General features: G+C 47.1%; 1 protein-coding gene across 1 annotated transcript in view; it reads right to left on the minus strand.

Annotated features, from left to right (window-relative positions):
• LOC145358007 (uncharacterized) overlaps window positions 1–15,301 on the minus strand; it is a 79,471-nt gene that overhangs the window by 18,714 nt on the left and 45,456 nt on the right. The window contains exons 16-21 of the mRNA XM_080211684.1: window positions 13,881–13,934; window positions 10,166–10,219; window positions 8,926–8,976; window positions 8,306–8,395; window positions 7,176–7,211; window positions 2,258–2,302 (exon numbers count right to left, since the gene is read on the minus strand). Coding sequence (XP_080067810.1) covers window positions 2,258–2,302; window positions 7,176–7,211; window positions 8,306–8,395; window positions 8,926–8,976; window positions 10,166–10,219; window positions 13,881–13,934 — 330 coding nt within the window. The remainder of the gene's footprint in view (window positions 1–2,257; window positions 2,303–7,175; window positions 7,212–8,305; window positions 8,396–8,925; window positions 8,977–10,165; window positions 10,220–13,880; window positions 13,935–15,301) is intronic.

Genomic DNA, 15,301 nt, shown 5'->3' on the forward strand with positions numbered 1-15,301 from the left:
TTTACATACCTTTATTAGGTCTCCCCTCATTCTCCAACTCTCCAGGGAGAACAACCCCAGTTTACCCAATCTCTCCTCATAGCTAATACCCTCCATACCAGGCAGCATCCTGGTAAACCTTCTCTGCACTCTCTCCAAAGCCTCCACGTCCTTCTGGTAGTGCGGCGACCAGAACTGGACGCAGTATTCCAAATGTGGCCTAACCAACGTTCTATATAGCTGCAACATCATATGCCAACTTTTACACTTTATGCCCCACCCAATAAAGGCAAGCATGCCATATGCCTTCTTCACCACTCTCTCCACCTGTGCTGCCAGCTTTAAGGATCTGTGGACTTGCACCCCCAGGTCCCTCTGTGTGTCTGTACTCCTGATGGTTCTGCCATTTATTGTATAGCTCCCCCCCTACATTAGATCTACTAAATTCATCTGGAGGCTACATAGGGTTGTGAATGTAGCCTAATCCATCACACAAACCAGCCTCCCATCCATTGACTCTGTCTACACTTCCCGCTGCCTCGGCAAAGCTGCCGGCATAATCAGGGAACCCCACACACCCCGGACATTCTTTTTTCCGCCTTCTTCATCTGGAAAAAGATACAAAAGTCTGAGGTCACATACCAACCGACTCAAGAACAAGACTTTTGAATGGACCTACCTTGCATTAAGTTGATCTTTCTCTACACCCTTGCTGTGACTGTAACACTACATTCTGTACCCTCTCCTTTCCTTCTCCTCTATGTACTTTATGTACGGTATGTTTTGTCTGTATAGCTCACACTTTTCACTGTACATCAAATTCAAAAGGACACGAGCTCAAATCCCAACTGAATGAAAGCTGGAACAATAAACACGCATTAACAAACATAACCATGAAACTATTGGATTGTTTTAAATACTGAACTGGTTGTTTAATATCCTGAGGAACGTTATTCCAATGCTGTGTCCAGTCGCTTAATCAAATTACCGATATCTACAGTATGATTCAGATAACAAGACCATGGAAAACTTCTCCAGACACATACCAACGTGGGTGAAGCTAACTGCCCTCTGAGGTGGCCTAGTTAGCCCTCTAGAAACTGTTATTCCAGAAGGAATACCATCACAAGGCGACTTGTGCATCAGTGGCATTCGTCGGCCCATACGGACACTTTCCCAGTGTAAACAATGGGATAGTCTGAGGCCTTCAGAGTATCCAAGAGGAACTGATCTTGCCAGCAAAGTCCGCACACTTCCCACTGTCATCAAAACCTACCTGCTTCATGAATATCCTTTTGGCCATCGCTATCTGTTTTTGACTCTAGATCCACAGCAATGTGGGCTTTGAACTGCCCTCTGAGAGAGCCAGCTAGCCACACAGCCTTACTAATATATAAAAAAATCAAACCACACGGACTCAGGAAGGTGGCTCCACCCACCTTCAGACAATCACAACGCAGAACGAGGCCATTTGGCCCATCATATCTGCACCGGCTCTCCAAACCTGCCGTTCCCTTGCCTTTCCCACACACCCCTGCACATTATTTAGATCCAAGAAAGGAAGGTCAGTTAAGGATAGGCAAGCATTGCTGCCTCACGGCGCCAAAGACCCAGGTTCGATTCCTGGTTCGGGTCACTGTCTGTGTGGAGTACAAAGAACAAAGAACAACACAGCACAGGAAACAGGCCCTTCGGCCCAACGAGCCCGCGCCGCCATTTCAACATTGTGAGTCCCCTCTCCAGCCATTACCCTTGTCTACGATTATGGCACTCCACATTGGAAACCAGGTTGAGGGGAGACTAATTGAGGGACAATCTGCACATTCTCCCCGTCTCTGCGTGGGTTTCCTCCAGGTGCTCCGGTTTCTTCCCACAGTCCAAAGGGTAGGTGCACTGGCCGTGCTAAATTCTCCCTCAGTGTACCCGAACAGGCGCCGGAGTGTGGCAACTAAGCAATTTTACAGTAACTTCATTGTAGTGTTAATTCAGCCTACTTGTGACACTAATCAGTAAATAAACTCTAAAATGCTGGGTAGGCCAGCCCACCCACACCCCATCAAAGAATTCAACAAATCCTCCTTATCAGCCACACGTAGAAAGGGTTAATCCTCAGATAGAATCTTCTAGTGAGCGACTCGTATTGAGATACTAACTGGCTAAGGAAACAACACGCTTTACAATGGTAGAGATAATACCAGGGGTATTCCACTGAACAAGCCATTCAGTTTACACAGAAGATAGACAAGAGATGTGATCCACTCTCTGTATCATTTCTTACCTTTGGTCCAGGTGGACCCGTAATCCCAGGTGCACCAGGTGAACCCTAAGAGAACAGGAAGAGTACAGGTTAAAGTGTGAACACATCAGAAGGAACTGTGCGCGATAAGGACCCAGAACTGCAAAGCCCACCAACATCTTTTGTCTTGGATTTCAGTTACACTTGACTGGCTGTAGCCAAGTGACACCCAGCCTGACTTTCCCACACTAAACAGAAGGAAGTCTCTGCTAATCGTGACCACTGAAATGTGAGCCCACCATCTCCTCCCTAAAGTGCCCCCACACCGCCGCTGACTCGATACAAAGCTGTTCAACAAATTGCAAAGAAGGCCTGGAGGCTGAAGGAATGAGGAAGCAAGAGTTTGTGTGTTGTTTCGATGTCACAGAGTGAGCTGTGAGATATTAATCAGAGTGGGTGGTGATTCTTAATACACAATGGAGGGGAATGGGCACCAAGATGGAACATAAGGGGGTTGGGGGGGTGGGGGGGGGGGGGGTGGGAGGGTCATGGTGCACAGGCGACCGACTGGGTGAGAAAATATACGCTGCAGGAAGGGATGTCCCGAAGCATGGTACACTGGGGAGACCTGCAGACGTTATGACAACGGATGAACGAACATCGCTCGACAATCACCAGGCAAGACTGTTCCCTTCCTGTTGGCGAACACTTCAGTGGTCACGGGCATTCGGCCTCTGACCTTCGGGTAAGCATTCTCCAAGGTGGCCTTCATGATACACAACAGCGCAGAGTCACTGAACAGAGACTGATAGCCAAGTTCCACACATGAGGACGGCCTCAACAGGGATCTTGGGTCCATGTCGCACTATCTGTAACCCCCGTGACTTGCCTGGGTTTGCAAAATCTCACTTACTGTCCTGTTTGGAGACAATACACATCTCTTTAATCTATGCTAATGCTCTCTCCACTCACATTGTCTGTACCTTTTAAGACTTGAATAGCAGGTTAGCTGTAAAGACTCACATTCTAATCAGTATTCTGTAAACTGTGTGTGTCTTTATATGCCCTTCTCTGATCAGAACCTTCCACACATCTGACGAAGGAACACTGTTTCTGAAAGCTTGTGGGATTACTATCAAATAAACTGGTTGGACTTTAACCTGGTGTTGTGAGACTTTTTACTAAGAAAAATAACACAGGAATGAAAAGGTTTTTAGAAGTAGTTTGGGTGGATTAGCCACGGTAATTAATGGGGTTACAGGGATAAGGCAGGAGGGAGTGGGCCTGGGTAAGATACTCTTTCGGAAAGTCTGGGCAGATATGATGGGCCAATTGGCCTCCTCCTGCAATGTAGGGGCTGTATGGTTCTGTAGTCAGAGGGATTGGATGGGGTTAGGGATGGTGATACACAGGCAGGCAGGAGAATGGGTTTGGATTGCATGGAATGCCCTCAATCAGGTACAAAGTCCCAGAAGATTTGGCAGCAGTAATAGGGATATGGATCAAACAAGGAGAGCTTTGACCACTTGATGTTCCCGTTATAATCTATTCCAGAAAGAATAGGGAATGGGAAAGGTAGCAAAGCAAGAATGGTTATATATTGATCAAAGCAAGTGTACAACACTGAAGAGGGTGTAGTTGAACAACTGATGTCAAATATTACTGATAATCTTTTGTGTGTTCCGAATGCAAAAGTAATGCCAAAGTGTTCAGCTATGATATCCTTCACAATGCAGAGAGGGTTGGTTCAGCCTTATCCCAGAGCAGCGAGGATTACGCTGGACTCTAACAGGAACATTCGATAAGAAATGAACTGAAACACAACATTACTTGTTTCTTCCGCATTAAAGAAACGTCCCTAATTCTCCACTAAGCATTGCCAGCCATGTGATGTAGCAGAACAGTCAGCTCTCTGACTCCGTTACTCTCAATAAAGTGACACCAGTGTGAAATTTAAATCTTTGTGCTCTGAGGTTTGATATGAATGGAAATGGGTTTGGTCAGTGAGTTTGCCTGGATCTGCAATGTCAACGGATGGTGATTTCACAATCAAAAGACCCGCGCCCTCTGCTAACTCCCACCCATTTTCCATTCACACTACTGCACTGCGGGTTTTACTTGTAATCTCGGGGGGAGTTGGGGGAAAGAGAGAAAGTGGAAGTGGTTCACATATCCGGCATGGGGATGACACACAGTTCACAAAAATCCCAGCTAATAATCTCAAATAAAACAAATTGGCGTCAGGATAAGTGTGGGTTAATAAATAGAAGTGGGTAAGGATCTGCTAAGAGACAGGCGAACTCAATATAATACATTATAAAGGCTAGTACAAGGGGGCTTAGCTTTAAATTGAGGAGTGATAGATATAGGACAGATGTCAGAGGTAGGTTCTTTACTCAGAGAGTATAGAACATAGAACATTCCAGCACAGTACAGGCCCTTCAGCCCTTGATGTTGCGCCGACCAGTGGAACCAATCTAATGACCCTCTAACCTAAACTATTCCAATGTTATCCATATGCCTATCCACTGACCATTTGAACGCCCTTAAATTTGGCGAGTCCACAACTGCTGCAGGCAGGGCATTCCACCCCCTACTACCCTCTGAGTACCTACCTCTGACATCCGTCCTATAATTACCACCCCTTAATTTAAAGTTATGTCCCCTCGTGTTAGCCATCACCATCCGAGGTAAAAGGCTCTCACTGTCCACCCTATCCAATCATCTGATTATCTCTGACCTTCTTCTCTCTAATGAAAATAGCCTCAAGTCCCTCAGCCTTTCCTCATAAGACCTTCCCACCATACCAGGCAACATCCTGGTAAACCTCCTCTGCACCCTTTCCAATGCCTCCACATCTTTCTTATAATGTGGCGACCAGAGCTGTACGCAATACTCCAAGTGCGGCCGCACCAGAGTTTTGGAGAGTTGTAACATGACCTCACGGCTCCGAAATTCAATCCCTCTACCAATAAAAGCTAACACACTGTACGCCTTTTTAACAACCTTATCAGCCTGGGTGCCAACTTTCAGGGAGCTATGCACATGTACCCCGAGATCTCTCTGCTCGTCAACACTACTAAGAATCCTTCCATTAGCCCTATATTCTGTACTCCTGTTACTCTTACCAAAGTGAATCACCTCACACTTTTCTGTATTAAACTCCATCTGCCACCTCTCGGCCCAGCTCTGCAGCTTATCTATGTCCCTCTGCAAACTGTAACATCCATCCTCACTGTCTACAACTCCTCCGACTTTGGGATTGTCAGCAAATTTAGTAAGGGTGTGGAATGCCCTTCCTGCAATAGTAGTGGACTTGTCAACATTAAGGGCATTTAAATGATCATTGGATAAACATATGGATGACACTGGAATGGTGTAGGTGAGATGGTCTTTAGATTCGTTTCACGGGTCAGCATAACATTGAGGGCCGAAGGGCCTGTACTGTGCTGTAATATTCTATGTTCAATGTAGTAATGGGGCGGGCTGATGAGGGTATGTAATAGATGGCATGCATGAGGTTTGATGAACCACTGTATGATAGAGTTGTTAGGAAACTTAGAGGCTGCGGGATCAATGGATGTAAAATTAGCTGATGGATAAAGAGCAGAAAGTTTTAGTGGATGGTTGCTTTACAGACTGGAGGAGTGATGTTCTCCAAAACTGGGTCTTGGGACTACTGTTCTTTTTGATATATATGAATATATAAAATAAGAGCAGAAATGGGCTAGGTGGTGGCTCGAGCCTGCTCTGCCATTCTGTGGGAGGGAGGGGGGAGTGACGGAGGGGGAGAAGGATGGAGGAAGAAGAAAGAGTTGGCGGGGTAGGAAAGAGTTGGAGCACGAAGGAATGAAGGTAGAGAGTTGGAAAGGGATGCAGGGCCTGGAGGGAATGAGGCTGGGGACGAGTTTAGATCAGCAGAGTTTGGAAGTGGGCGGGTGAGTGGAGAGTTTAGACATGGAGACTAAAATGAATGAGCTGATGGGGATCAGGCGGTGCTCTCATACATGAACTGTATAACAAAACTATTCTTTTGGACTAAATGAAAAACTGAATAAATCATAATAACCAAATAATTAATTCCCTTGTAGTTTTCAATGCAGATTGCCAACCATATCGGATAGCTTTGAGCGCACACGATCGCTTTGAGCATTATATCAAATTTGATATCAAATTCATTCCAAACAAGAACTATTGATGTCAAACTGTAATTGAGAGACTAAATACAAAAGCAAAAATGACATCACCATTCTTAGGTTTACAATCAGAGGTGAAGGATTGGAGGAGGGCTTATCCATAGGGCACAAAACTGACAAAGGTGAGTGAAATCTATGTTTTTCAGACTCATGAAGAATATTTACCGGTTTCTGGGGAGCGCTGGTCAGGGGGCGGTGGACAAATGGGAGAGAAATGTGGCTAAACAAAGGAACAGGCACAAAATCCTCACACACGGTTCCCTTCAGGATCAGAAACAGCAGCACGTTTCCACGCTGGGACGTTGTACCTTGAGTTTTTTTCCCCAGTTGCCAGCTGTTTATAGGGTGTGGGGGTAAGGTCTCTGAAAGTATTTGTTGTCTATGGAGGGAACGGACCCAGTCAGAGGAATGGTTTGAGCCTGGAGCACAAAGTCTGGACCTCCCTCCACAGGAGGCAGTGCGTGTGGTGGACATTAACTGGGGATTCACTTGTGCGCCTGTCAATAGGAACAGACAACACACGTGGTTGCTTTGTTGCGAGGTGCATCTTTGTAACGTGTATCTCTTATATAAGTGTGGAAAGTTTGGCTCCGGTTCTACCCTACAACAGCCGGCTGCCTGGAATATAACAAGCAATCAGTAAATTTATCCTTTCCTTCTTCTTTGAACAAATGAGAATGACATTAAAACTCTCCATTTTACTGACAGTACAAAGTAATATCACTTTTGACTGATATCAGAAATACATTATGGACCCATCTTACCTCTTTTCCCACAGTGCCATCCTGGCCTGGCTCTCCCTAAGGGAACGGAAGGAGGTGGAGAGGTTATAATGGTTACGTACAGCTAGGAGATCACAGCTATCGTGTCTAATAACGCCTTTGAGGCTTCATCTAGAACATTGTCTCTGAGCTTGGCCAGGCTATTAGTCTTAAATTTAACCCCCCCCCCCACCACACTAAGGGACCCAAACAGCTACGTCAAGCTGCTTAACTGTGACCACCACTACCTCCCCTCCCCCAGCAACCCCCCCTCCCCTTCCCCACAGGTCAAGAATCTAGAGTGATTTATTGACATAATGTTGTGGCTATTGGCCCATTCCTGGCCTTGCTCGACTTACCAGCTACAATGGGTGTGACACCCATCCTCCCCAACCCCGGCATCCCTCCCCGCCCCCCCCCTCCCCACTATCGGGCTGGGTCCTGACCCAGCGAATCAGCTGTGGCAGAATTAGATTGGCAGCATAATGATAACGGGCTAGGCTGACGGTGACAGGGTTCGAATCCCACCACCGTGGAAACTAAATTCAATGAATCAATAGATCTGGAATTATACAGGGCTGATAGATGATGCTGAAACTATCACTGATTGTTGGGAAAACCCATCCGGTTCGCTAATGTTCTTCAGGGAAGGAAATCTGCCATCACCCTGATGTGTGACTCCAAATCCACAGCAACGTGGCTGTCTCTTGACTGAAATGTCCGAGGGAGCCCCTCGGTGGTAGACGGTTCATGACTAGATGTTCAAATGTTCACAGCCCCAGCAGAAGAGAATGGGAATCAGTTTAAACTGCAGCGATTACAGACAGTACAATCCTCTACCCAGGCAGAGTGAAACGAGGGGGCAGAGTGTCTGCAGAAAGTGCTAGTTTTATCGGCGAACTGTGCAGAGTCTGGTTATAAAAGATACACAGCCGCGTCTTACGTTTTGAGGGCATTCAGAGGCCACAGATGCCACCAGTCTAGAATGGAATGGTAGTGCAGTCTCAGAGAGCGTTACTAAACAGAGCCTCGGAGCAGCCAGCCTAAGCAGCGTCAGTGACAAGCAGCCACTCAGTGTGATGTTCACACTGTGACTGTGGCGAAGGGGCTTGTACAGCATAGTGCGAACCTACCATTAACCCGGGGGCTCCAGGCACGCCAGGGGGACCCACCAGTCCAGGGAGGCCTCTCTCTCCCATCGGTCCTCGATCACCCTTTGTTCCCTGAATAGAGCCAAACAGTAGAAGGAAAGACAGACAGTCAGTTATCGGAGGAAATCTTAAACTGAACGCAGAGTGGAACAGTGCTGACACTGAAATTTCTGTAAATGGATTATCACTGTCTCTGTCACTGCCACAGGTAATGATGGAAAGGAGAGAGGGAGAGAGAGAGGGAGAGAGAGAGAGAGGAAGCTGAACTGTCAGTGATGGTTTAACAGAGAGAGAGAGAAGGGGGAGGGGGGTGGAGAGAGAGTGAGAGAGTGTGAGCTGAATTATCAGTGATGATTTAACCGAGAGAGAGGGGGTGGAGAGAGAGAGAGAGAGAGAGGGAGCTGTACTGTCATTGATGGTTTAACAGAAAGAGAGAGAGGGGGGAGAGAGAGAGAGAGGGAGCTGTACGGTCATTGATGGTTTAACAGAAAGAGAGAGGGAGAGAAGGAGCTGTACTATCAGTGATGGTTTAACAGAGAGCGAGTGGGAGCTGTACTGATGAGCTGTGCCTCCCATGGTTGATCACTTGCTCTGAGACTCACCATGCCTGGTGACCCGGCAGGGCCCGGAGGTCCTGGAATTCCAGCTGCCCCCTGAAATCGAGAAAGAAATTCCATTGAACATGGGAGAACATCGGAGAGGAATTATCCCCAGCTCCTGCATAACCCCAGACCCTGTGTCACACAGACAGGCACACAATACCAAGCTGTGTGTGTGTGATCAGACACAATTTATGGGCGACACGGTGGCACAGTGGGTTAGCACTGCTGCTTCACAGCTCCAGGGACCTGAGTTCAATTCCCAGCTCGGGTCACTGTCTGTGTGGAGTTTGCACATTCTCCCCGTGTCTGTGTGGGTTTCCTCCAGTTTCTTCCCACAGTCCAAAGACGTGCGGGTTAGGTTGATTGGACATGCTAAGAAATTGCCCCTTAGTGTCCAGGGATGTGTAGGTTAGAGGGATTAGTGGATATAATATGTAGGGATATGGGGGTAGGGCCTGGGTGGGATTGTGTTCACTGCAGACTCGATGGGCTGAAGGGCCTCTTTCTGCACTGTAGGGTTTGATGTTCTAATTCTACACGCCTTAGATCTGAGGTGGGACCAAACCTGAGGAGATCGGATTGTCAAAGCCAGGGGGAGACGCTGGGCTCTTCTTTAACTGTTTATTATTGATCTGAACTCAAAAGAGTGGTGGAAACACCAAATGTTCCAAAAGCAAGTGCATATATGTTGCAGAGCCTCAGAGACCTCAGGGTCAAATGACTTCCTTTGATTCAATTATCTGAGTCCAAACTGGGAACTCTCTGACTGGACAGAGAATCTCACTCCTGCAGTGACCATGTCTGCAGACACAGTGCCTCTGCCTGGAGTGTTGACAGGAGATTGCCTCTTCGCCTCCTTGGACTCTGTTGACCCTCATGTTCTGCTTTGTAAGCCCCACCGCAGCTCGGACGAGGCCAGCTCTTCTTATCGTCTCCTGTAGGCCGAGAAGCCTGCCCTACCCAGGAAATGACTCCAGCTCCCGGTTCGGTGTCTGTCATCAGGAATCGTTCACATCTGTGATGGTGGAACTGACCCTCCCCGAGAAAGCTCAGAGCCAGTGTGTGTGTTGCGAGGAGCTCATGAGTCACTGTATCTATGCCGGAGTTCTCCAGTCTCCTGGGAAGAAATCCCTGGAGAAAACATGGCACAAGTCCCAAGGCCCAAAAGTGACATTGCGAGTCTCCTTATGGACATGCCCATCCCAGGAAACACTGACTGAGCTGGTATTAATATACTCACAACGTGCCCAGGAACTCCCGGAGGCCCAACAGGTCCAGGTTGGCCAGGTTCACCCTGCAAGCAAACAGAAGTCCACACATTCACTCATCTGCCTTCCGCGTTGAGGTCACCCATCATTCTGAAGACTGGCACACAGTGGGTGAGCATCACTGGCACTCTTGCCTTAAGCTAGCTGGTGCCTTTCAGCCCAGAATTGTTACAGAGACAACTTTATGCATCAGGGGACACTGAGGAGATATTTATCATTAAGGTTTAGTCTGACAACGGGCAAGGAGAAACAGCTATCCAGATTGAGAATAATTAACTTTGGGGGGGACAGGTAATTTCAATAGGGTGAGGATGGATCTGGCTCAAATAAATTGGCAAAAAAGATTGGCAGACATCGGATGGCACGGTAGCACAGTGGTTAGCACTGCTGCTTCACAGCTCCAGGGTCCTGGGTTCGATTCCCAGCTCGGGCCACTGTCTGTGTGGGGTTTGCACATTCTCCTCGTGTCTGCGTGGGTTTCCTCCGGATGCTCCGGTTTCCTCCCACAGTCCAAAGATGTGCAGGTTAGGTTGATTGGCCATGCTAAAATTGCTCCTTAGAGGTCTGAGATGCGTTGGTTAGAGGGTTTAGCGAGTAAATATGTAGGGATACAGGGTGGGATTGTGGTCAGTGCAGACTCGATGGGCCGAAAGGCCTCTTTCTGCTCTGTAGGGTTTCTGTGATTTCTATGGAAACTGTAACTGAACTTCAAAGTCTTTAAAGAAGAGATAACTCAAGCACAATCAAGGTATATTCCCAAGAAGGGGAAAAGTAGAGCAAACAAACCTGGATTTCCCCAGATGCCAAAAGAGAGATTAAAATGACAAATGCCAGGTGAATAGTACAACTGGAAAGGAGGCTGAATATGGAAAGTTCAGAGGGGAAGTGAAAATGCAAATAAGAGAAGCAAAGAGAGAGAATTAGCAGCTAACTTAAAGGGGAATTCAAAAGTCTTCTCTTGGCATATATAAAAGGATAGTAAAAGGAAGAGGGGGATCCGAAATAGGCCAAAAAAAAGGGGCAGGGTGCACAGCTGAGATATTAACCAAACAATCTGCATCTGTCTTCACCAAGGAAGAAAGTGCTGCAAATGGTGAAAGAGAAAGGAAGTCAGAAATTAGGAGAGTTTAAGATTGATAAGGATGAAGTGGTGTTAGGTAGGCTGTCAGTACATAAAGTTGATAAGGAACCAGGACCAGATGAGAACGCATCCAAGAATACTGAGGGAAGTGTGGGTGGAAACTGTGGAGACACTGGTTATAATTTTCCAGTCTTCCTTAGACTCAGGAATGATGTCAGAGGACTGGGAGTTCAAAAATAGACATCTGTCCAAAAATCGTTGCAATGATAAGCTCAGCAAACGCAAGTCACTCAGTTTAACTTTGGTGATAGGATAAATGAACAAAGAACAAAGAACAACACAGCACGGGAAACAGGCCCTTCGGCCCAACAAGCCCGCGCCGCCGTCCCACTGTCTCAGTGTCCTATTCATGATTTTAGTCTACGCCTAACGTGCGAGGATCAGGGAGGTCCAATTTGGGACAATTTAGTACCCAATCAATCAGCCTAAAAGCACATCTTTGGGGGATGTGGGAGGAAACCGGAGCACCCGGAGGAAACCCACGCAACCACGGGGAGAACGTGCAAACTCCCACAGACACAGGCCCAAATCCATGTGTCCGCACAGCAACAGAGATAGTCTCTGAGCTGTCATGTTGCCCTTGAGATGGTCCAGTTTAAGCACACTAACGACATGAAGCAATAGGCAACTCCCGAAGCAACGTCCAAGAGCAGCCCACTACAACCTGCCGCATGCATGCCCCTTGCTGGATTAATTGCAGGTTAATTAAGTATAGATTTAGGGGCAAATCAAGTTTAACAACTTGCTGGAGCTTTTTGGAGGGGTAACAGAGAGGGTGGATGAGGGGAATGCCGTTGACGTGGTATATGTAGACTTCCAAAAGGCATTTGACAAAGTGCCACACAACTGACTTATGAGGAAAGTTTGAACTCCTGTGATAAAAGGAACAGGAGCCACTTAGATACAAAATTGGCCAAGTGACAGGAAAGAGAGAATTAATGGATGTTTTTCAAATTGGAGGAAGATTTGTAGCGAATGTTCCCCATGGGGTCAGTGTTAAGACGTTCTGCTTGATCTGATCTATGTCAAACCTGGGTGTACAAGATCACAGTGCAAAATCTGAAGAAGATTCGGAACTTGAAAGCATTGTAAACTTTGAGGAGGATAGTGAAGAACTTCGAGAGGATATGTACAGGCTTGTGGAGTGGGTGAAATGAAACTGAATGTAGCGAAATGTAAAGTGATGCATTTTGGTTGGAGGGACACAGAGAAACAAACAGCAGATATAATGCTAACAGGAGTGCAGGAACAGAGGGATGTGTGCGCATACGTGTACTTATCATTGTGGTGGGCAGGACAGGCTGAGAGCGTGGTTAATAAAGCAGGTAACATTTTGGGCTTTACTAATGGGGCACAGAGTACAAGAGCAATGACATTATTTTAAACTTGTATAAAACATTACTTCAGTTGAGGCTGAAGTACTGTGTCCAGTTCTGGGCACCACACCTTAGGAAGAATGTGAAGGTATTAGAAAGGGTGCAGGAAAAGATTTACGAGAATGGTTCCAGGGATGAGGGACTTCAGTTAAGTAGACAGATTGGAAAATTGGGATTCTCCTCTATGGAAATGAGAAAGTTGAGGCTGTTGATAGCATTCACAGTCATGAGGGGTCTGGACAGAGTAGATAGAGAGAAACTGTTCCGATTGGTGAAAGGATTGGGTACCAGAGAGAACAGATTTAATGTAATTGACAAAAGAAGCAATGGAGACATGAGTGAGAGATTAGAATCTGCAACGCACTGTCTGAGAGTGTGGTGGAGACAGATTCACACAGCGAGTGGTTAGGATCTGGAATGTACTGTCTGAGTGTGTGGTGGAGACAGATTCACACAGCGAGTGGTTAGGATCTGGAATGTACTGTCTGAGAGTGTGGTGGAGAAAGATTCACACAGTGAGTGGTTAGGATCTGGGATGTACTGTCTGAGAGTGTGGTGGAGACAGATTCACACAGCGAGTGGTTAGGATCTGGAATGCACTGTCTGAGAATGTGGTGGAGACAGTTATAATCAAACCTTTCAAGAAGGAACTGGTTAATTATTTGAACAGGAAGAATATGCAAGGCTCCAGGGAGAACGTGGGAGTAGGGCATCAGGTGAATTGCTCCTTCAGGTGACCTGTACAGACATGACAGAATGGCCTCTTTCTATACTGTAAGCATAGTGTGTTTCTGCGATTCTCTTAATGCTGTCTGTGTTTCAGGGACCTACATTGCTCCCTCTGTCCTTTTATTCATTAGAGGAGACTGGCAGTGCAATGAGGACTGTGATATTTCTAATACGGCTCTCAGTGGTACAAGTTGGAGAAGCGGATTTGCCCCCTGGAACCTCTGTATACATGATGCACTCCAGGGGGCTTCCTGGACACAAGGACGCACTTTATACATGGACATTCTCCCAGTATTTCTCCTGTGGAGTCAGTTAGAGAGTTATTGACACAATCATACCAGGCATAGACTTTGAATAAACCAGAACAGGTTGTTTGGTTGGAAATGCATGGAAAATAAAGTTTCATACCTGTATAAGCTATTAAAAAGTTCTCAAACTTGCCTCAAAGCCTGGCCGGCCGACATTTCCAGGTGGTCCTGCTGCTCCTGGCTCACCCTGGAACAGTGAGTGGAGATCCATCGTCAGATATGTCCATTACAGCGCAGAACACGTGGACACAGACACACACACACACACACACACACACAGACACACAGGTGGGAGTATGCACACATGTATATATGCAATCATACACAGGTACACTAAGGAATTCACCAGTGCATAAATCAAGATTTGTACATGGAACCACGCTACAAAATACATGTACAAACACACAACGACACTGACTTATGAGAGCGTGCACAAGGAATCACACATTGATACATACATGCAGACAGACACATACACAGAAACACACATGTAGGGAGAATTTAACACGTATAGGTGGGATTTACTGATGTCAGCTGCTTTGCAGCCATTTAATACTCCGAGGAATGTCAATCGGCTGGAGACTGGATATGTACCCCTCGTTCAGGGGGGATAGCCCACCTCAGAGAGCTGCCAGCGTACCAGGTTAGCTGGGACTACGAGAGTCAGAGTGCCAGGATGGAGGTGAGTGGGTGTGTGTGTGTGGGGGGGGAGGGGGACGGTTGCAGCAGGGACAAAGGGGTGGGAGGGGGCTGGGGATCTTGGATCGGCGGGCGGGGGAACACCTGGGTGTTGGGTGTGGGGCCCCGAAGGGCAAAGGGGACAGTGATGGGGGCTCCCCCTCCACCTCTGCCCTCCTGAGGCCTGAGGAGGCTTCCCTCATACTCGCCTCAAAACAGAAACTGGGAAGGAGGTAGCCATTAATTAACTACTTAATGGCCTCGACTGAAGTGAAGGGGTGTGTGCGGTGGGGCGTGGGGGGGGAGAGCCTTGCCCACCTCCTGGAGAATTACAGATGGGTTGGGGGTGGATGGGAAGGTGGCTGGAAGGCCTCCTGGGGATTTTATGGTCTCTGTTGGCAGTCTGTTAAATCCGGCCCAGAGATACGTAAGGAGTAGGATCCGAGACCATCGACTTCCCACTTTTATCCCTTAATCCCCTTAGAACCCAAAAATGTTGTGAATTCTGTCTTAAGTCCCTCAATTACTCAACATCCTCAGCTCGGGGATGGATAATTTCAAGGCATCCTAATGCTTTGAGTGAAGACATTTCTCTTCTTCTCAGTCCCAAATGGCTTATTCTGGGGCACATGTTCTGGAGGTCCCAACCAGAGGAAACATTTTCTCACTATCTACCCTGTCAAGCCCCTTAAGAACTTTATATATTTCAATTAGATCAGCTCTCTTTCTTGAAGTTCTAGATAGTATAGATCTCGTCTATTCAATTCCTCCTTATAGAACAGTCCCTTCACACTGGGAAGCTGGTCTGGAAACTACTTGCTGCACTTCTTCCAAAGGCGATGCGTCCTTCCTTAGGGAAGGAGATCAAAGCAGCAT

The sequence above is a fragment of the Carcharhinus amblyrhynchos genome, chromosome 24 (genome assembly GCF_965287045.1).
Source record: "Carcharhinus amblyrhynchos chromosome 24, sCarAmb.v2.hapA, whole genome shotgun sequence".
Classification (NCBI taxonomy): domain Eukaryota; kingdom Metazoa; phylum Chordata; class Chondrichthyes; order Carcharhiniformes; family Carcharhinidae; genus Carcharhinus; species Carcharhinus amblyrhynchos.